At 36.6% G+C, this 24,185-nt stretch overlaps 1 protein-coding gene across 11 annotated transcripts in view; it reads right to left on the bottom strand.

Annotated features, from left to right (window-relative positions):
* Positions 1–1,195: 1,195 nt before the first annotated feature.
* LOC119085060 (paired box protein Pax-5) overlaps positions 1,196–24,185 on the bottom strand; it is a 77,660-nt gene continuing 54,670 nt past the window's right edge. For 3 of the 11 annotated variants that reach the window (XM_037195291.1, XM_037195295.1, XM_037195296.1), the window contains 8 exons: positions 23,339–23,536; positions 11,592–11,914; positions 6,867–6,952; positions 6,596–6,791; positions 6,375–6,425; positions 4,590–4,910; positions 4,133–4,243; positions 1,196–3,885 (listed from right to left, as the gene is read on the bottom strand). In XM_037195291.1, the coding sequence (XP_037051186.1) occupies positions 3,686–3,885; positions 4,133–4,243; positions 4,590–4,910; positions 6,375–6,425; positions 6,596–6,791; positions 6,867–6,952; positions 11,592–11,914; positions 23,339–23,536 (1,486 nt within the window). In that variant the 3' untranslated portion in view covers positions 1,196–3,685. Of the gene's footprint in view, positions 3,886–4,121; positions 4,244–4,589; positions 4,911–6,374; positions 6,426–6,595; positions 6,792–6,866; positions 6,953–11,591; positions 11,915–23,338; positions 23,537–24,185 lie in introns of all 11 variants that reach the window. The other 8 variants (XM_037195294.1, XM_037195292.1, XM_037195302.1 and 5 more) reach the window with 8 other exon arrangements.

The raw sequence follows: 24,185 nt of genomic DNA, 5'->3' as shown, positions 1-24,185 counted from the left end.
ATTGTTTCGATCTGAGAGTGAGAGACGACAGTGCAATGCAGTTTCATAATTCCTCAAAAGTTTTAAAGAATTGTTTTTGCCAACATCTCATCAGGCCATCATCGCGACAGTGGCAAGGAAACAACTAACCACAAGTGGCCAGTCATACCCAGTCATCTAACTCTCTAAAAGAAACGCAGTGCCTACTGTGATGTCATCATCCTCATATTTTCTATGTTCATGCTAGAAGTAGTGCTGTGAACGTATTCATCCATTTACGATTTTTGGAAAATCTTTTTGACCGAAATTAACTGAGAAATTTGTTTACAAGATTTTTGGTAAATTTTGGCAAATTTTTGCTAAGGCTTTGTGCTGCAGAAATTAAAAAAAAATCGAACAAATGAATTGCCCGAAAATAGAAACGAAATTCAATTTGGTCAGAAACGGTTGGTGAATTGCTTTCTTGATTCTCTTTGGGAAACCTTTTCTTTCACTTCAGGAAAAAGTAGGAAGAAAACTCGTCGCTCTTCTTGATAATGTTTCTCTTTTATTTTTAATTTTTTTTATCAAAGAAATTTAAATATTTTTATCTTACACTTTTCATATTCATTTTTGTTCGTTTGTCTTAAAGGAAAAAAATTATTTTTAATTTTCATTTCTCTTTGGTTTTTCAATGTAATTAATTATTTGTCTTTCCGTTCATCTATTTGATTTTACTTTTCTCTTTGAATATATTAAATATTTTGTTGTTGTTGATATTTTCTTCTTGCTTTGCTTTGTTAATTAAATTTATTTGTTTGTTGTTAAACATAAAATTCGGGACAACTGTTTTTCATCTTTGTTTTGTTTCACAATATTTTAAACTTAAAATTAAAATTAATTTTTTTTTATTTCTTTGTGTAAATTTGATTTCATTTTGCGTAACTTTCGTTTTGTTTCTTCATTTTCAAAATTTGTTTTGTCCATTGAGAAGATTGTTTTGTATAAAAAAATAATAATTTTTTCATGATTGATTAATTCAAATATAAAAAAAAATTCATTTAACTTAAACACTAAATTACATTTTCATCGACATGGTAAATACATTTATGTAAGAAAATAAAAAATAAATATTTTGAATTTTTAATAATAGAAAAAAAAACTTTATTCGCGCATTATAAATAGTAAAAGTTTAAATTATTTATTTAAAAATAAAAGAAGAATTCGTTTAAATTTGTGTGATTCGGTTTTTTCATTATCGTATTTATTTGCTGGGTCGCATTGTTTCTTCTTGGTTTTGAAATTTCATTGCTACTTTATCCGGGGTTTACACAGCGATCGGCAGTCACTTGCGTACAGAACACATTCAATTTGTTAATAAGTTTCTCCAATTTGAAGAGATTAGCATGCAGATCAAACCTACTGAAACATGTTCAATGTAGGCATTCAAATATTTCCTTTTCCGCCCAAGATACCACTATTCTCTTTCGTCTACAATGATTACAAATCATACCGACTGATTCTGAGTAAAAGTTTCAAAAAGTAAGTGGCATCTCTGTTAACCAAAATATTGTTGATTTTGTCAACACTTTTGGTTAACCGAACCAATGACACAAAAACATTTAGATGTTTTCTGTGTAGAATCAAACTCTGACATGTACAAGTGTGAACATATGAAGTCTGACTTCACTTGTTCTTGCACAACACTTGTACTTGTATTATGTTGGTTAAAACCCAGCTTTAGTGGTAGCCCACCACATTCCCGCATGTGATAGCATGCACGGTGATGAAATGGTTTGGAAGTTTATTTTCATACGAAAATGAACTAACATTTTGTTTATGATTCACTGGAGGTGTACATGTACAAAGGTATGACTTACTTCCTAGAGGTTTGTCATTTCCTTTCCACTGTCGCCATGGCCTGATGAGAAAGTGGTATTTTTGAACAGCATTTTAATGCAAAACAACGAAAGACGTACTTAATACTTCCCACAGATCGAAATAGTGGCAAAAACCATTAGCTATTTTAAAAGTTTCAGGACTAAGACTCGAACTAGGTTGAGGTCAGGATTTATTAGAGAATTTTAATTCTAAAAAATTATGAAAAGTTTCACAAAGTTCCTAAAAAGAAGTTTCTGAATTTTCCGAATTTTTCGGTAAGACCATTCCGCAAAATAGACCCTGACAGATTGGTCAGTTTTGTCCTGAAATGGTATCACTTGACTTGACTTCTTCTAATCTGTTTCTACAAAGAAAAGGGATCTCTATCCATGGATGCTAATACAATTAATAATCCGCACTCACCGTAAGACTCTTAACAGGAAACCAAGTGCGTGTGAGTTGTCTTGAAAGGATCGGAGAATCAACCAACATATTTAAAATGAAAAGATCGTTTTAGATCACAAAATACACTTTCTATGAACTATACGAGCGACACGCACTCTCCTGACTATTTTCGTCGTTGATGGCTTTTATTGTGCTTCGAGAGGAAAATCATGTATGCTGAGTGTCACAATATCTATCATATGGACAATTTGGGCGTTTCCACATTCAGGCATATGAAGCCATGTACATTTGGCTCCCAGAATGGGGTGACGTTCCATTGATTAGCTAGAGGATATTGCAGTTCTGACTCTAGCCCTCCTACTTTAAGGTAAGCTTAGACAGTATTTCCTACCGGAGATTTCCCATAACAGCCTTGTCTGAACTGATTCAAAAGTGGAATCGCCCGAAGTAAACATTCACTAAAAATCGGCAGAGATTTTTCGAAAGTGTTAAAAGAAGTGAATATGAATTGATTAGCGGATTGATAAGGAGTACCTGCTTACATTGTCAGTATCGGATATATGTACAATTCGACTGGATGTGTTACAGAGACAAAACTCTGACTTTGACGAAAACAAATGGAAAATTCTGCACTCATTTGATTGCTCCGATTCGCTGTAATGTAAAATGAAGTTTGGCAAATCCAATGCCGAATGTTCAGCAAATTTGTTAATTTTCTAATTTCATTTATTTTTTGGTATCTTTCCATTTTCATTTCTTAAATTCACTTCGTTCTCACGTTCATAATTATTCACAATAATTTCTTTAGATTTCTTAGAATTAAATTTTTTTTACATAAAAAAGTGCAATGACGAGGATTTAACCTATTTTACTTTATCGTTAAAAAGGGTGTGATGAGTTCAATTTTTTAATTTTTATTTTTAAATATTTTTTGCTTCCATTTTCACTTGAAATATTTTTCTTTTTTTAAATTTTAAATTTTACATCTTGATCTCGACCCTCTTTTCTATATCGACCTTTCGTGGTGAATTTCTTTGGATTTAGTTTTAAATGTTTGAGGTGGATCTAAGAAAAAATGACCTCCAGTCCTTCGATGGTGTAAAGTTGCCGGAAACAAGATTTCTTCTTGCTGAAGAGTTGAGCCCGAATAGGTCACTCAACAGTTCATTAGGACAGTCATTCCGTTCACTTGCACACCTCAAACACACTCACATTTTAAAGGGGCCATAGTCGAGATCAATTAACCGGCATGTTGGACCGCATTGCGCGGGAACATGATCGATTGGCCGAAACATTTATGTACAATTGTAAGGAGATCGGAGTATTTTTCTTTTAACTGTTTAGTTTTCATTTCCATCGTTTTTTGCAGTCGATTCGTAGCTGAAATGTTTTTGGATGGGAAAATTTTGCCAAAATTTTTATTTTTTTCTTAGGTCTCTTTTTACACTAAAAACATTTCGGAATTTGGTTCAACTTTTGTACATGCGCTGCCAGTCGGCGATGCAGCACTAGCCAATGAATTCGCTCTTGTGGCAGCTAGTGGCGAACGAATGTCTTGATTTATTGAGGTGATTTGATTGTGATGACCATTTCCAGCGCTTCCAGCGCCACTGTCATTGCCGTAATAGTAGGTCGAATCTGCTGATGGTGAAAGAGAAACGTTTCGTTACACTAAATTTTACCGAAAAACCAACACAATTCCACGAAAATTTAACGAAAAAAAAATAGATTGGCGCGTCAAAGAAATGTACTACAAGACAGGAACGTGTAAACGCTTACGGTTCCTTTTATGCTCGAATACAGAACAGAATGAAGGGCAAGCAATGAAATAAAAAACGTTTTAAAAAAACAGTAAGTATTGGCTGTCGAATACTCACTGTTTACTTACTGAGCAGCCCGCCAGCAGCAGCGCTATATCCATACGATCCGTACGCACTGCCATATTGTGTATACGCTGGACTATATGCATAATCAGTACCTGGTACCACTGTACCACCGCCTGAAACGATTACAAAATAAACGAAATTCTGATTAATGTTTCGCTGCAAGGATAGACGTACACAGCTGATGTGACTGTTACAGTCAATTAGTTGCTACGGAAAAGAAATTTACAAGAAGAATGTGGTTAAAGAACGATCATTAGTCATCACGAGTCCAACACGACAAACGACGTGTGTGTAAACCTAAAACAAACAGGGAGTACCTCAATCACCCAAATAGATGTGCAATTTACGACTGACTTAACATAATTTAAAAAAAATGAAAATTGTGCGCCCCAAAAAGTAGGTTTGTCATCCACCAATAAAAGAGAAAAAACAAAAATTAAAACCAAAAATAAAACTTGCCTGTGGCATAATGACTAAAACTTGGTAACATTGATGAATACCCTCCCGTTCCACTCGGTTGCAAAACAGTCAATGACGATTGATCTGTCGGTGAACCGGCCTCATGACTACTGTACTTATTATGATTACTACTAGCATTGTTGTTCGTTGTTTGCGTTGCGGAACCGTTATTACCGTCACCATTGACATTAACACCTGGCGTAGTGGCTGCGCCATTTGGTCCGTTATTCGATGTGTCCAATGTGAGCGGTAACGATGGAGATGATCCACTATCAGCTACTGGTCCCATTGTGATTAGATAGGTATGACCATTTTCGGTGACTGAGATTGAAAGATTGAGACGGAGGTGAAATTATTGGATTGCGTTGTTGGGAAGCGTTTTGCCGATAAATCTACTTTATCATAGAGGCGAGTTAGTGTGTTGTGCGTAAGTCGCGCAAATATACTTTCAATAAAAGCTGTGCTGTTAAATGGTTCAACCTAAAATGACTGCGATCAGTCACTGTACTGATTGAACGTAGACCAAACAAAATTGTTCAGAATTCTTCCACAATACATCAAACTCGATACCATTACCAAACTGTCTTGATTGTGCAACGTTTACAAAAGGCTAAGTGCAAAAAGATACTAAAGTGTGTGCATTGTTGACTCTGTAACTACTGGAGGAAGATTTCTGCTGGAAAAATTGGAGAAAATGGTGAGGATGACCTTTGAAAAACGGCTAGTCATCTCACATTGGTAGCGACCACGAGAAAATGTCTTCTTAAATTAAATATTTCTATAAGCGAACCGACATGAAACCATGTGAAGTACTTGGAACCTTATTCATAGGTTCGGTGATCAGGAACCTCATTTGTAGGTTCAGTGATAGGCCTTCTGGTTGATTTTTTACAATGAATGCGTGAGACTCAATTCTTAAGCCTAAAAATCCACGTCTTCGGCTTGTGTATCATAGAACATGAGAGCTCCACAACAATATGTGCAACTTATTCACTTAAGTCCAAAACGAAGTTCAAATTCCATCAACGAGAACAGTCATAATGGTGAACTTGAGAACGAACCGTAGTGAATGAATGAATCGCATCAGTGAAATAAACTGTCTCGTTTCGTGAAAGTGTACAATGAACGAAAATCTATTGATTCTGAGGTACTCCAAGTGTAATTTTGTAAATTTACCAACGATTTGCGCCAGTATGACCTTAATCCATGGGACTATTTTTGAGAAAACATTTCCCCAAATTTTCTTAAATTTCGTATAGTCAGAGACAGTCAAACTTCAGCATGAATTTGCCTTAGCTGTTTATCAGCTGATCCACACAAACAACCAGAACTGATCACACGTCTTCATATGGTTTTACCACTACCACACGTGTGTGTTTAGCGACTTCAACAGTATAAACAAGTAATAAACAGTTTTGATTGTTTGTGTGGATCAGCTGAAGATGAAGCAAATTCATGTTGAAATTTCACTGTCTCTGACTGTAAGTTATCCCCAAATTTTTCCAATTTTTTTTTATTTGGAAAAATGGCGGGAAACTTGTGGAAAAATGGTGGGAAATTTGAAAAAATGTTTTCCTTAATTACACAAAAATTGTTATGTTAGTTAGTAGTGCATCAGTACTGTAGTATCAATAATCGTGAGCTTATCATTTAAACAATAATTAGTATGCCGGTTAGAAGGTCCCATAGTTTAGATAGAGAAGGTGAATATTGTTAAAGTAAGCAGCCAAAAGATTTGTTTACAATTCCCTTCACATAACCATTTTGTGTGTGTGTGTTGCTTACCTTGATGATATGGAGACATTTGATCTGGAAGTGGCCCTAACGTGCCAGAACCTTAAAATTTACAAATCACAGAATTTGACTTTGGTTTTCGACATTTCGGAACGATGTGGTTTAAATTTACTACGACCGGTCCACTTTGCGGAACGGTTCAGAATCACACACTCAGACGAATGAATGAAAATAAAAGAAAAGAAAAGAAAAAACGTTTGAACGTAACATACCTATTGGCGGAGTATACAGCGAACTTTGAGCTTGCGAAATCGTCGTTATACTGTCGTATAAAATTGATTCGGATCCGGTTGATGACGGGAAACCATTGTGTGTATCGTAATAAGCCGAACCGCCGTTTGTCGTCGTACCTAAATCAGATAACAGCTTGTGTTCGTCTTTTATGCACCATTTGCCGGTCCAGAGCTGCTATTCAATGAACGAAACGGTTGGGTTACATTTTGAAAGGAAAAAAGTGGGTTACAAAAGGCAAAGAGAACTTACGTTCGAATAAAGTTGGTCGCCGCTGTAGTGAATACGTTGTCTTTTGAGATCGTCTTCGGGATGAATGTTGATATCACGGTTTTCGTCTGAAACGGGAGAGACACAAATTACGTTGTTGATATGTTTTATGCATATCACATTAAGGGGGCTGCCTGTGCATCAGGATCCATTAATGTCGAATTTGCTATTTTGAATTCAAAAACCGATTCCATAAATCATTTTCCGACATAAGTCACGTGGCCAACAGTTACAATAAAACGGCAATGAATGCCACCGTCATATCCATATTCGTAACAGAGAAATCAACCGTTCATTCGTCTTCGATCGTACAAAAAAGTAATGAAAACGCGTGTGTCCTTCTGCCATAAATAAAATCGCTGTTCTGGCGGGGGATGTTTATTTATGACAGGATAAGTGTGTGTTTGTGGTAAAAATGAAAATTAATTTAATTGCACGCGTTTGTCGCTTACGATGTTACGATGCTTTTATTACACCAATAAAATGGGGGAACGTTAAGTTGAAGAGATGATTTAATTCCGAATGGCTTATTGATGAAGTCAATTTGGGTAAACAAAAATGTTTGAACGAAAAGGAGTTAAATTGGCTGCAGTATATTAACCGTAGCAATAAACAGAAGTCATTTTCACGTGAACGTATGTTGGAAAGGAACACACGATACCCGCATGAAAAAGACTGTTCGTTGACTTTAGTGCCTGCGTCTAATCTGTAAATAAAAGTTTGATTGAGTTTTCACCGTACGTAGCATTAAAGTCGAACGACCAATTTTCCGACATGTTGCTATCTTCACACACGAATGTGGTGTATAACCAGGGTGGATATATGCTACACACATATTGTGAGTCCAATAGACACTCATAAAACAACTGAAATCATCTGAATTGTTACTCTTTACAAATGTGGGGTTGAATAACATTAAAGGAGCATAAAGATATGGTTATACGGATTATTATACGTTTTGGTTGGTATTATCCACCCAGTAACTAACTACATTCCCTTACATACATATATAATGAACATCAACTCCAACGTATACACATAAATTGCACAGAAAATTGGTTCGTTCGTATACATAAGTATGTTTTCACATACAAGTCACATATAGCACGGTGAGTACATAAGGCTGTGCCATAGAAACACCGATACCAACCAACCACTCCATCCCTCCTGGATGATGCTAAAGCACCGAAAAATACTTGAACGTTTCGTGTCGTATATGTGTGTTGTGTAGCGAGTGAGAGGAAGATTTTATATAGAAAATGTCATGGTGGGCGATGATCGGATTGGTTTTAGCGTTTTTTGAGGGAGGGATAAATGTGGTGCTTCGGGTGTTTTTACGTATTACAAGTTTGAGATTGTATGTGGATGTGACACACAACGATACAAAGGAATGGGTAAGGAATACGTAGCGGAATAGCGGGAGGGTGAGTATGACGATGGTGGATATAATATTTTCGCGCTGTTTTCCTTCTTTTCTTTTTCTGCCATGGTTTTTGCCGATGATATTGTTTGCTGGCATTGTTTTAAGTAACATGTTCGTAGAAGTGCTACCGTTTGTCTTCATCTCTCCGGTTAACCAGAAGATTGTTTCATTTCTTATGAAATAATTTGATTTTGAATGGGTTTTTTTATGGTTTTGACTGGGGGTTTTTAAGAAGATTGTTGCTTTTACGACAATGGCATTTTGTGGGTGAGAAAAAGGAATTAGGCATATATAAGACACCATGTGGCAAGCATTACGGTTTTCGTTCGGATTAAATGTAATAAGACCGAAATTGGCATTATATTTGTGAGGATAGCGAAAGTTTTTAAATTTGTCGATTGAATGAACACTGAGTCATTTTAAAATGAAGTAGCGGTGCGGACAACCTTCGAATAGTTTAGGGCACAGTTCGTTGAATCGGATGGAATGGTAATTGTTATTGTAGACGTTGCATCTCAAAGATTGGGAGATACCTTGTAGCCGGGCCAGGGACTTTCAATTGAACTTTTGAAAGCTTCTTGGCACGTGTTTTCGACAACAATAGTGGAAATGAAGGATGAACTCTGAGCTCGGGTTCTTTTTAAAAAGATTTTTTGGTGTTGTTGGTCGAGATGAGCTAAGAAACGAGCCATCAGAACAGTCGGACCGTTTGCTGCGACTGAGCCCCGTACAAACCCGTATATCTATTGCGTACGTGACCCTGGTGCGTCTGTCACCCTACTTTGACCGTAGACCTATTGCACCCGTAAACGTAGTTGAAGTAAAATTATTATGAAATGTGTACATCTTAGAAATTGCGCATAGCGCAATTACGAAGCCCCGTACGACGTTCCTTTCAAATAAAACAAAAATTTCAAATCGCCCTAAAATTTTAATTTATTGAGTATAAATACACATAGGGCCTAGTATCGGCCTCAGTCCGAGGAACCAAATTTAATTATTTTTTTCAACTACATTCTATTCGGCCTTTGATTACCTTCCAAATGAAACAAAAAATACGAAAAACGGATGAAATTTGCTCGAGTTATATGTAAAATACGCATAGGGCCCTAGTAGCGGCCTTAGTCCGACTACCCAAATTTAATTTTTTTTTCAACAACTTTCTATTCGGTGTTCGATTACCTTCCAAATGAAACAAAAATTACGAAAAACGGATGAAATTTGCTCGAGTTATATGTAAAATACGCATAGGGCCCTAGTAGCGGCCTTAGTCCGAGGACCCAAATTTAATTTTTTTTTCAACAACTTTCTATTCGGTGTTCGATTACCTTCCAAATGAAACAAAAATTACGAAAAACGGATTAAATTTACTTGAGTTCTATGTAAAATACACATAGGGCCCTAGTAGCTTTTCACTTCTAAGGCCCTAACTCACGGTCCACTCACCCGATTTTAAAAAACTTTTTTTTCCTGGATTGGTATTGACAATACCTATCATTTGCCGTGTCATTTACGTTTCCATCGTTAATTTTGCCATAAATATCACCAAAAGACCTTAAATCACTTTGGTGGCCTCAACTCACGAAGGGCCGACCCGAATATGCCCATCTTCGAACTTAGCCTCACTATTTTAACTATCTTTCAGGGAAAAAAAATTTTTTGAAATCGGATTTGATTTACTCAAGATATCGACGTGACAGACAGACGGACAGACGGCCCAAGTTTTTATTGCGGATTCGTCATCTATGAACATAGGCAAACACTTTGCCCTTACCGTCTGCTTCGAATTCCATCAATTACACACGGCATCGTAATCCTATAAGCCCCTTTGTACTTCGTACGGGGCTAAAAAGTTGAACATTTCAGTTACTAACGCTTCTTCCATTATTGCATTATAGCGACGAGAAAAGTAAGCGTTGGGTTCAGCTCTGATTAATTTGATCTTATCTTACGAACAGGATGGTTTGGTGGTTACGTACTTACCTTCCACAAAAATGATCCGTATTCGATTCCCATGTCAGACAATTCTACATGGAATTTTGCTAGCGATCATATCGCGTTGGTACTGTCCTAAAGTTCACCCAAGCTTCATAAAATCTTTAATTGCAGTGTGTTTGGTAGCTGAATGACTCGAATGACGTAACCCAAATATGATGAATTTGTGTTCATATATCTAGCCTACATTTAGGTGAAATATCAAATATAAGTTTTCCTCAGAGAATATTTGCATACTTTGAGGCGTGGTTCGAAAGTCACGTTAGGCCGGTAAAAAGCGGTTTGTGAAGTCTCTAAACAAATCAAATTATTATAGCAAAATGAACAGTCGAATTGGTACTCGTACTTATTGCTTACGCACAGAAGCAAACACTGACGTCCTAGAAAAGAGCAAGGATAGACCTGGAACAATCATGAAATTCCTGACCACACTATAACAAAAAGGCATGAGTAGCATTAGAGAATATGGACAAGTGGATGGACCACAACTGGTCCACTCAGCCTCATCGTTGAATTGGTTGAAAAATTTGTCTTGTGCTGGAGAAGACCAGCAAAAATTTTTGAGCAAAAATATCGACCGAATTATATCAGCTTGTAATTATGGTTGGCACAGGCACCGCACAAAGCATTCATACCAATGTATATAACAAACAACGGGAACAACAACGAAAAAAAGCAAAATAAAATAAAAATCAGAAACATAAATGAATCCACACACATACAGTCCGTTCTTCCTTCCGCCAACCGGATATCGTATCTTTGGTCCGGATATGCTCATGTGCACAGAGACAATTCTTTTTCGTTTCGGATTTTGTACAATTTTTTTTCTTTCTCTGCCCTTACCCACTGTGTCATGTTGTACTGAGTTATATCTAAATTTATTTATGGCATATAATGGCTTCATCATTCAACCACCGTTTCATATATTAAATCCAGAGAAGACTCCTTGTGTTCATTATAATATGGTGGGAATAGGGTAAAATGTTGATGGTTTTTGTTGTTGTTAATGTTTTCGATTTGGCATTTCCACGCACATAATTTATTCGAATGGAACAAATGGGGGAGAGAGACGGCTTTGATGTGTACTTTTTACGTAGCATAGCAGAATAAGTGGATGAGGATGTGCTTTTTTCCGAGAAGAGATTTTGATAACTCCAACAAATTTATGAACTCGCAAATCAACAGAAAGATATATGGGACGAAAACAGCCACAAACTGTTAGCATGTGTTGTTCATACTTTGGCAGTATGCTAGCGACTAAAACTTTAACAATCAAAAAAACCACTCACCATGATCATCAATTCGTTTACGTTTGATACTATTGCCATTGGGATCTGTGGTGTGTTGAATGCCTAATATTCCATTTATACTATAACCGCCAGTTCGTTGCTCGACGCCAGCTCCATTACCTGGAGTTAGTTGGGTCTGTTGTTGCTGGTGTGACTGTGCCGTCGCATGGGTGATCACCGACACATTTCCAGGGCTGACGCCGTTATTATTTCCAGTAACACCATTTGTTCCACCGCCGCCACTAGCTGTACCCGTATTTTGTGACTGTTGCTGTTGGTGGTGAACGTGTTTCGCTTTTTCAGCGGCTTTATTCCGAACAATTCTGAAAATGAAAAAAAAAAAATCTAAAGTTAGACGGACCTCTCAATGTTTGTTAGACCGCCACTATCCACGATTCTTTGTTTAGACCTGCGTAAAAATTATGTCCAAACTGACGGTCGAATCAAGGGGTTCAAATAAAACTTTGTATGAGTTCTTCAAGCTTTCAAACTTTCAAGTTTTGGTTTAATATCCTCTGTCTAAATTGTAACATAGACGAGGCTTCAGCCTTTGGTAGCTAGCAAATAGGTTAGTGAGATGTAGTGATGATAAACTTGATTAGTCCAGATGACGTTCCATAGCATTTTTTTCCGTCAACTCCACGCGAAACAATGCAAAGCTTCTTGGAAGTTTAACTCAAAAGCTTGAGAAAAAAAAACTTTCCTTCACGTCGGCTAAACGTTATCCCAAGTTTTTCAGTAAAATACCTGACTTGGGATAAATGATTGTTTGTTTATCGATCGGAGGCGAAGCCCAGGACGGTAAACTTCACATAAGACGTGCCGTTTCCATCATTGGTAAAGAAATGTAGTATTATTCAACGACATCATAGTAATACACTCATTACAGCTATCCATCTAAAAATCGAATAGCTCAAGTGCTAAATCGATATGACTCGTTGTGCCGTTCACCAGTTAATGTAAAAATAAAAACTCTTTCCATAAATGTAATTATTGCCGCACTAATTTGATTTTGTAAAAAGTAAGGCGAAAAAAAAAAACCAACTTTCAGCTTCTAAATAACATCAATTTATTGATGTCCTGGTTAGTATCAAAATCCAATGAATTTGTTAGGGTGGCGTATCACATATACATTACGTAACATTGGGGGAGAAAGAGATGTGTGCGCGTGTATAAATAATCACCATGCTGCAATCGCACCCTCAAATCTTTTAATAACATAATTTTCTCACCACTCAAATACACCATAATCTAATGTAATTTTATGTCAGAAAATGTAGAGTTGACTGAATGGGAACGTGTTGTTATATATACTCCAATGTATGTATGCACAGCAAATGGAATGTACGGTGCACACACTTTTTTTTCTAATATTGATAATAATATGGTGTACCGGAGTACAAACATTACAGTTTTAAGGGTGTGATAAAGGTCAGTTGATTTCCACTTAAATTGAGTGGTTTGGATGGTCTGGAGAGTTACAAGAATTTCCAATGATCTCCTTTAAAATTGTGTCCAATTTCTTCGACCCGAAGACTTCGATGCAAATGCGAATTCAAATACGAATGCCAATCTCCCCACATTTGAATGAACAAACTCATTTTCGCATCATCATCGACAATCGGATTATAATCCTGGATTGGATATTGATGACGGTTGTGCTTTTATTTTGCTCGCATCAAATATTATTATTGAGGTCGTGTGGCGTTCGTAAGCGTTTCGAATGTGAATTTATTGAAACACGTTTTTTAAATCATTTATTAAGTGCATGTGTCGTGTGCTGCAGGAAGTTTGTCGAGAGAGTGGGTGATGTATGAAAATGTGTTAAGCGAATCCTTTTTTTTTTCGAAAAAAAAAATATTTCACGATCATCAAGCAACAGTGTCGTTCTTGATCTTTGTGCTAGAAGGAGAAATCTGGTCCGACTTCATAAAACATTAGAAACAGCTCCGACTATAGATATCTGAACCTTTAACGAATCACTGTGCAATCATTAAATCTAGAGATGTGCGGGCCGCCCGAAAATGTCGGGCCACCCGGGTTTTTATCCGGCCCGACCGGGCCTGGGCCGGGCGGGCTTCAAATCTGTCGGGCCGAGCTTGGACCGGACCTAAAAAATCAAATGGCCCGATTTTCAAAGTTTCGCGCACTTTTTTATATGAAATTTGCTTTCGGGCCGCCCGAAAATGTCGGCCCGTCCGAGTTTTTATCCGGCCCGATCGGGTTTGGGCCGGACGGGCTATAAATACGTCGGGCCAGTTCGGGCCGGGCTTTAAAAATGAATTTCGGACCGGGCTTCGGGCCGGACGGGCTTCAAAAAAACATCGGCTCGCACACCTCTAATTAAATCTACTACTTCAGCGCTGTTTCCCTCAAAATCTTTTACTTCATCAGATTTAACATACATTTTGCTATAATAGACACGACAAGGTACAGTTCAAATCTTATTCTTCTCGTCGTTGTCAATAGCGGATGCCAATCAGTTTCTCTCACCTCTGCCTCTGCCAATTGGCTTTGTGACTGGTGGCTTTGTGACTCAATTTCTTTTTGTAAAAGTCCAATCGTGTCTTTGCACAAAATTCAGCAACAATCAACTCGATAAATAACTGTATGGTGCGGATCTTCAGTTTTCCATAAGCAACAGAAGCAGACGAAGAAAAAACACCTACAACAATACAACACGGATGCGTTTATCTTTAACGCGGAAACGGAAATCTCGCCATGCTCTAATGCAACAACGGAAAACGAGCAAATATTTGCAGAGGAAAAGCGTTGTGTGAGAATTTCTTCCTTTTTCTTCGCTATTTTTTTTCCCATCGTGGCGGTGGATATTTTTGATTTATTTCCACTGTATTACGTGAGAGAGGCACTGTTCATCTGTGGTATTAGGCGTTTGCAACTGAAGAACATTATCATTCCAGCAGAAAAAAAAACTTTTTTTTTGCGACTAATAAATTGTACCGCACAGGTCCGACAATGCAAAAAGAAAAAGAAAATTAAATTAAACTAAAGAAAAGAGTGGAATCACAAATGCAAATCGTATTTCTTTAAAAAGAAAACTTTTTCTTCTTGAAACAGTATCATTGCACGGCAAAGAGTATGACTAACAGTGATATATCTTACAAATGTACAAAATGTACTCAGGTACAGAGTGGGTACACGTATCCACAAGTAACTATAAGTAAAACAATCGAGCAATTAATCCCTTGGGTACGATTTCGTCTACCTTTTAATGCAGATCGTATTGGTCCCACAAGAACACTGAAACAAAATGGTGTGTCGTCAGTATTGTCTTAAACTTTTGCAAATGCGCTATCACAGTATTACATGGGGGACAAATGGCATTGTTTCAACAATATAACTTTTGAGTACGACTTGTACTTAATTCCTTTTTCGAGCACACAAAAAAACGTATTTTGAATATTCCTAACGTGTAGATGGAAAGTGGAAGAACCGACATATATACAGTTAGATGTGCTCTTGCTAGCAGACATGCAAATTGCGTTTTCCAACATCAAACTACCTCATAGCTATACGTGGAAATGAACGTTACACCATGAGAAATCAACAAATTGCTTGAAATTGTTGTAGCATACCGCATCTTAAAACGAATTGTTGTAGGAATTGGTCTAGGGAGGATTTGATGACGATACGAAGAAAATTGATGAAATAAGTGGATGTGAAGCGTAGTTATGTGGTTGTTAGAGTAATATTTCGGTTACGTTATAGGAATCACTGATGTTGGAATGGAAATTGTGGCTGGGTTTTTGGATGATAAACCAACGGCGTTGATATTTTAGTACACGTAGGTCAAAACTGTTGTTAATCTTGCAGTGAAAAGGTATGCTTTATCGACCAGAAGAATTCATTGAAATAAATTTCTCGTTTGTCAGCGCTAAACGATTTCAAATAGATGATTGAAACATCAAATCATGTGTGGCCGCGATCGATAACATATTGTACTTATCGTAACGATGTGTCCATATTATTTAATCTCTAATGTTCCACTTCCCTAATCTGACGACCACAAAAGAACCAAGTGGACATCGAATTTATTAACATTTTGTTTTTGGTTCTCTCTCTTTCTCTTCTTATAAAATATCGCTGTCGTCAACGGGAACATAATTCTTTTCCTACCGACGTTCATGCCATGCTCTATCCGATTTGACGATGATTTTTGAATGATTGCCATCGAGAGATTTAGAAGGATTATTTACGATGTTAGCTTGTTTGAGTACAGTGTGGATTCAATATCGAATCAAAGCCCATGATTTACAACACTTTTGATTTCCTGAACACAAGGTAACGTATCACAGAAAACTGACCCCATTTCGGACATCTATATAAAAGTACACACAACTCATACACGGATTATTGCGTTTCAATATTTATTTACATCGAAAATTGAAAAGCACCAGAGTGTGGTGAGCATTGTGTGTACACAGGTAAAGGTGTAAAATGGCGAGCGAGAAAAGACAACAACAACAACGTTCATTGTACAATCAATTACAAAATATAAAAACCATTCGTAATAGGATTAAAAGAATCTAAATGGGGTTGAGTTGCGTGTTTACATTAAGTGTTTGTCTACTTAATGCTATTAAAATATTTATTATAATTTACCGAGTGAAAAGGTAAAAATAATGTTTCACCATTGACATGGATCGGAAATGTATGATTAAACTGATTTGATTAACCAATTGAGTCGAAAATGAACATGTTTTTAATAGGAGGCCATTCCATTCATAGAGAGGGTTGGTTGGTTTCGGTTTGGACGTTGAGTTAATATGTTTTAGAAAACGGTAAAGTCACAAATTTTCACAGTAATTGAAATCACTTTATTTCGGACACGCCCGAGCAAAGTCCAACTATAAATGAAAATATTGGTAATCTTCAGCATAAATCTAGTTAGCAAATGTAGTCGATTTACACAACACCACCCCTCTGCTACAGTAGCAGTGCTATGTTTACACAAAAAAAAAAAACAATTTCCGTGCTCGCTTCGCTCGTATCGGCAAATTCACATCTAGTGCGCAAAACAACACCATTTACTAATTAGTTAGCAAAATAGCTGTTTAAGAATCAGAAATTTCTTTCTAATTTTCACTTAGAATCCACATGAGACCTCCTTGTAAAATGCGAGCATATTATGTCTCAAGGACTTACATTGAAGATCTGGTAATTAAGATAAATTCAGCAAGTGAAATTACGGCGTTGTTGACGTGTGACTCTGACTTTGAACTAGAAAACGGGATTCCGTAATGAAATGAGTACCCCGGACTAGAGGACAACTCGTGGATACTCTTTCTTACTCAAGTTCTAAACTCAGTGAAGTTAGAAGATCCAAATTTTGTCTGCGTGAAAACCTCTGGACGAAATTTTTTGACTATAAATTTGTATTGAAAAAGCCAAGTTTTTATAGGTCAGAATGAAAGCTTGACCTGACCACCTTTGCTTCGCGAAATTATTTAGTAACAAAAACTTCAAAAATTGATATTTTCTGATAAAAGAGTAGAGTTACTGAGTCACGAGCTTCTTCACGTTCCAAATTATTAACGAAAGTGGAGAGAAACCAATTGTTTCCCGTCCCCAAGAATCGTCTTCATTCCTGGTCATCAATCAATTGTATGTCTCACTACTAGTAATTCACTAGATTTTGACGATTCCAAAAAGTTCTCGTTCACGATGTTATTGTGCTTTCAACGCCTCCCACCCAAACATAGAAGTTTTATGACTGCAGAATGTTTGGCAATTTAATAGCTCACGTCTATAAACTTTCAATGCTCAAAAAATCGACAATCATTTCCCACTTAATGTGGTGGTGCTCCATCAAAAAATCATCCATTACACGTACTCTAACAGAAAATGTTCTACTATTTTCGAGACAAACAAAAAGTGCACAAAAATATCAAGATGCCAATTTTAAACACTTCTTGCAAATATAGCGAACCGAATGCAAACTACACTCGCATAATACATCGCATGTGGAGAGTATTCAGAAGGTATGCTTATTCAACAAAACTAAGAACATTTTGCAAACAGTTATGATTTCGATATAATTCATCGATCATATGCGCATATTTCCAATGTGCAAGACCAAATATTTCGAATGTTCAAGCGCTTAAGCAAATTCAAATCATCTATTACCTTGGCTGTATTACCGTATACAACACGAACACACTTTGGTACATTTTATATAATAATAAAGCGCAGAAAAAAACGAGCAGTGTGAAGATAGATAAATTGGCTGTGTACGTCTGCAAAGTAAGAAAGCATAACGCTATAACCGTTTTAATTTCAAAATTATTTATAACCGCGAACACTGAACAATTTCACTCATTTTGTGCAAAACATTAACAATTTATTCGTTGTCTTGTTTTGTAGGCTTTATGCAGCTTGAGTGAATGAATTAAAGAAAAAAAATACTTTTTTTTGTTTTGCTTTAATCATAAAAACTATGGCAATTATGTCTGCAGTAAACAACCTACATAAAATTAATTTTCAATTTTTAAGGTTTTACATTGATTATCGTACGGTTTTTGTTGTAAATCCAATTTTTTCTTTCTTTTAATTCATTTTTTCTCTAATTAACAATTCTGACCGACTTTGACGAAGGTAACATGTATTGAGATATCAGATTTTCGGGCCGACAAGCGTCAATGTTTTTGCATCCATGAAATTATTCCTGGAAACACTACAACAAGTTGAACGAGCACTACATTCCACCCTTCTATTTATTAACTCTTTCGTTCGATTCAATTATTATTATTAATTCAGTTTAGGCAATTTCTCCATTTCTCTTCGTCCCAAACAATAGCAATCTGACACCAGTTTGTTTAAAAAACAATTAAATTAAATGTTACAATCACACCCTAACCCCCAATGCAAATACCGATTTTTCGACATTTTCTCTCAGGGATATTGCTACATTACATCTTGTTCGGATAGGATTTCTCCCCCATGTACAAAAACACTCAAAAATTTTTGCTGTGCTGTGCCCGATAAAGCGACTATACATTGCATTACTGGCTCTACGGGCCTGAATACATGGAGAAATGTTCTTTGTTTTTATGTTTTCACATTCATCGTTGCTGAGGATCGAGTTTATTATTTTGATTGTAAATCTACTAACATGCGATTATTGGGATGTGCATTTAAAAGGATTGAGATGAATGGTACAACTGGGAACGGTACAACACAATAGGGGAATTGAGGGATTTTTGTTCATTTATTATCAATAATTGCAGATCAGAACATATGTTGGATGGAAAATGAGAATTGTTTTGGAAAGCCCTGTCGAGTCAGTGGGTGGAAGTTGTTACATTGAAACTGGGGGATTTTTCGATTCAAGATTTGATGGGTTGTACACTAGTATATTTGGTGGCGGGACTCTTCTGCACGGTCAATATCGTTTGGACAATATTTAAAAATTTCCCTTTTTGGACGATGGGTTCAAAAATGTACGAACGAATAATATCGTTTTTCAGACGATATTATCGTTCAAAAAACGATATTATCGTTCAAAAAACGATATTATCGTTCAAAAATGGTTGTTTGGATCACAAGGGACGAAAGTAAAAAAATTCAACCGTGTGCGAAGTTTGCAGCCCGTGGCCGAAGGGTAAAAGAAAAATTTATAAATTATTGGCAACGTCCTTTTCTATCACAACAATCACAGTGATCACAACGACACCAGACGGAACACATGTTGTTGCTGTCATTTACTTTTCATGCTTCGGGGCCGAAAATGAGGGCAATTTTTCGAATTTTCTCGGGTTTCCGGCCCTCTGCATGAAAACTCACATGTGCACCTGTTTCAATCGTCCAAAACAGGTACACAATAGTCATTTGTGTACCTGTTTTGGACGATTGATTTTAGGCAATTTCGCGGATTGTAGGCCGAACGAAGTGAGGTCTACAAGCGAAAGTGCCTTAAATCAACCGTCCCAAACAGGTGCACATGTGAGTTTTCATGCAAAGGGCCGGAAACCCGAGAAAATTCGAAAAATTGCCCTCATTTTCGGCCCCGAAGCATGAAAACGATATTATCTTTTCTGACGATAGACCGTGTAGAAATGTCATGTCGCCTCTCCGTATATTTGAGTGGATTGGTTTCTAAGTTTCAATTGAACTGTTTGGCTGTTCCCGTTTTTGACATAGATATTGTCCAGACCATTAAACTTAAATTACAATTTCTGCAGGAAAGGCTTCTTTCGAATCATGGTCAATGTGTCGACGCATCCACGAATTATCAGATTACAATTCAATTATTTGCAACGGGTTTTTTGGAGTATAAAACATTCGATTTCTGTTTGGGTGCTCACTTAGGGACTCTAACAACACGATGTAACATTTCCTGCATTGAAATAAATTTTTACCTTCCTCCTGTACCATGTGCATTACGCCATTCAATGCATACGTTCTTTCATATAACTTCAATTTATATATTCCTGACTGATCATCCCCTTTTCATGCCAGCACAGCAGGGTAAGTGCAGTTATTTTATTTATATTTTTCCTTTCTCTCCTTTTTTTGTGTGCATTATAATAAAGTCGAACAATTTAAAGGTTATTGTTGTAATATCTATTTAATTTACTTTCTTATTGAAAATGTTTAAATTACATTACTCTCTGCAAGGGACAAAAGTGGGAAATAAATAAATAAAAAATCTTGAGTGCGATCCCTGCCGGAAAAGAATACATTATTGTAATGGAATACAGTACTTATTATGTGACTTAGGGTGGCGAAAACACATAACGATTGATTTTTTTAAAGTGCTGCATAAGGATATGCGTACTCTTTTAGGTCTTTGGTTTCTTTTCGACCAAAGATTTGCATCAATTGTTTAATTCGACTGAAGTCCCTTATACTAACGGAATTCTATCTCAAATTCTGTGACACGTTTTTGATTTAAATCGACAAATTTGGACAACCTTGATGTAGAATGGGGGTTTTGGTATTTTGTCCCAGGAAATTAGTCGTGCAACAAAAATTCGACTGAACATTTTGAACAATTCCTAAAATGTCACAGCGGTTAGAATCTTTGGGTCTGAAAGTATGTAGGATCTGATAAAAACAAAAACGTGATAATTCCTTACAGTTGATGTCACTGAAATTTAGACATGAATTTGATTTCAGGTGTTTTTCAGCTGGCTCAGTTTTACAAACGAAACTGCTCAGACGTCTTTATACGGAGGAAATAGTCACATGTACGTACAGCTGAATTTTTTTATAAAAATAATTTTGACAGTTCAAAACACATTGCAGTACTCAAAAATTGTACGAGCATTTTTTTAGGAGAAGCTAAATTTCAAATATTAGCCCCCTCAGGCAAAACTGAACTGTCAAAATTATTTTTATAAAAAAAATCAGCTGTATATGTTTGGACCAGCTGAGAAACAGCTGAAACAAATTCATGTCTAAATTTCAGTACCTCCATCTGTATTTAATCTCAGTGTAACTTTGTTAGCTTTTACGTTTTTAGGATGACCTTTAAACGTGGAGGGATTCTTCTGAAAAAACAGAAGACCAAAATCGGACGCATTTTCTATTGGAATTTTTTATATGTGCCCAGTAAGGTATTCGACCCCAGAACCCAAAACCACTTTAAAAAAAAATTCTTCGAAGTTTGTGTGGCTAGTGTGAGGTGATCAAAAACCGAAAACTTGCACTTTTCTTACGAAAATTTCTCCAATTACACGAGCCGTACAGGGTCGTGTGGGGTGTCATTAGAAAGGTAATTACATGTACTTCCGGGGCAAATAGGGTCTTATTGGGTTTAAAATTCATCCACACTGAGATATGTACAGTTGAAATTTTCAACCGAAAAAAGACTGAAAACTTATACTTTTCTTACAGAAATTTGTCGAGGTACACGAAACGTACATGGTCGTGTAAGGTGTCATTAGAAAGGTAATTGCATGTCCTTTCAGGGAAAGTAGAGCTTAAGGAAGTTTGGTTGTATCTGCGATTCAATATAAGCACTTAAACATTTCAACTTCTCATAATTCGTCGTAGATGCTTCCAAACCCCTATAAGACCATAATTGCCCTGAAAGTACATGCAATTACCTTTCTAATGACACCCCACACGACCATGTACGGCTCGTGTAACTGGAGAAATTTTTGTGAGAAAAGTGCAAGTTTTCGGTTTTTGATCACTTTTCACCAGCCACACAAGCTTCGAAGAATTTTTTTGAAAGTGGTTTTGGGTTTTGGGGTCGAATACCTTACTGGGGCACATATAAAAAATTCCAATAGAAAATGCGTCCGATTTCGGTCTTCTGTTTATCAGAAGAATCCCTCCGTGGTTATTGAACGAATTGAGTACCCTTCACAGGCGACTAATCATTTGTCATCGACAGCAAAGACAATAATAAGAGATAAACTCCACAAAACGTGGTATTATACAGTGAATTGTACAAACAAATGAAGTAAAAGATTTGAAATGAAATTCGAGTGGATACATCAAACAAACGAAGCGGCAGATTTAATCGTGATATGGCAAGATGCGCTTACCGTTTCTAAAAGATTAATCTCGTCAATGCTACTGAATCTCGCTGCCAAACTGTTTACAATTTAAATTAGTTTCTGCCCATATGGTTCTCAGATTCAAATGCGAGGGTAGTGATTCAACGAATTTTGTAGCGAAAGGTCCATGAAATTCGAAATCATGCCTTCTGACCTTATCCATCTAGTGACAAACGACTCGCCCGTTACACCTCTTACAATATTAAATGCATAAGAACATGCGAATCTGTTCAAATTTATCGAAAATGTCACTTAATATCATTACATTATGCTCACGAGTCCCAAGACACCAGTTCATTAAAACGAATATTGCATGTTGAACAACGTGTCTGGTGGCTCATCCAAAAAATAAAATAAATTGAAAATCGTTTTATTATGTTGACATTAAACCAATCCCTTTGAATAAACACACAGAAAATTGTGCAGTTTGCGATGTTTGCGAAGGGATGATGACGATTATACCATGTTGTGTATTGTCACTACAATAATGTGAGTTGTATACGAAAGACTAGTGTATAGACAAACACGACCATTGCAAACACATTTTAAATTGTACAATTAAATTGCACATATCACATTGTGTGCCTCTCGGATTCAGAGTTACTTTGTGATTTAAACGTATAACAAAATGTAAAAGAGGAAAAATTTATTTCTCTTCGAATTCTATTCAAATCCCATCGGAGATGTACTTTACTGAAAAGTGGACTTATCGACGTTGTAACACACATACTAAACAACAGCGTGCATATTATATGATTGGAGAGAACGAATTCCTTTTTTTTTTCTTCGTATACTTCAAAAGGTCGAGCGCACCCTTATTCATTTCATCTATGGGTAGCTGAAGTTGTTTTGCCATTTGATTATTGACAAGGATTTAACATAATACAATGTGACATTTAAATCTGGCAGAATGGGATATAGGTAGTCATATGTTGGGTATGCAGACGGATACTTTTTGAAATGGAAACATTTGGGTCATGAGTTATCGACAGTCAACGAAAATGATATAAGCTATACGGAGTAGTCAGTCTTACTTGGTCTTATACAGCGAAATGTATGCTAAAACCGACGAAGTCAAATATTTTGCTTCAAGAACAAGAAAATACTTCGAGCAAATGAAGTACTAGATTCGACGTGGTAATATTTCTTCTGGTGAAATGCTTGTCTCGTCTACTAACTTACACTAATTTGGTAAAAAGTGGCAAATAGTTCACGTACCTATTTATTGATGAAACGCTAGGTACATTATCTTGTGAGCATATTCCTTCAGCCAGTAATCTGTCACGTATCTCCCAGGCAAACATCGTTGGATTTTCACGTTTATAATTGGCGATGGCATCAACTACAGGTGGTGTTGCTACTTTTGGTTTTGAGCCACCTATTACGCCAGCTTTAAAGCTTCCAGTCTCATAGTATCTGTAACAGAGATTAAAAGTAGTTAAATCAGTTGTCGTTGGTTGAGCGATACGAGATGTAAAAAAATGCTGCGCTGATTCGTAATGGAAGAAAAATCAATTTGCGGATTTACCTTTTGGTCAAACCTTTTGCGTTTGGGGATCAGATGGGCACAGGTTTTTTAATTAGCCGAATTTAACGTGAAATTTACGCCAGCCCAAAGACAATTAAGTCGATAACTGTATACAATAAATTCAACAATTATACCTCTACGGATTTACGGATAAATTTAGTGTTTGGGATTTGTATGGTCGAGGTAGAGGTAGCATGGTTTCGGAAAATAAATCTATTGTTCGCACAACGGCCCCATGATAAATTGTTGTTTCAATTGAAACGGTGAAAGTTGTCTGAACTTTAAAGCTTTTTTTCTTCACGGTTTTTAATAATTGTTTCAATTAGAGAGGAACTTGTAGATTTAGTCCGCTGGAAGGCACAACAAAAAGTCAACCGAAAAATCAAGCGAATTCGCCTATACAATTCAATCCAATGAATTTGCGAAAAACCGCTTCGAATTACCACAATTAGTGGTACAATATGTTGATTCTGTGCTTCAAAGCACAAAACCCATCATCATTTATCCCGCATGCATCCAGTGCGAAAAGCACAAACA

The sequence above is a fragment of the Bradysia coprophila genome, unplaced genomic scaffold, assembly GCF_014529535.1.
Source record: "Bradysia coprophila strain Holo2 unplaced genomic scaffold, BU_Bcop_v1 contig_94, whole genome shotgun sequence".
Lineage (NCBI taxonomy): Eukaryota > Metazoa > Arthropoda > Insecta > Diptera > Sciaridae > Bradysia > Bradysia coprophila.
Note: the sequence above shows the minus strand (reverse complement) of the source record. Positions and strands in the feature narration are given on the sequence as shown.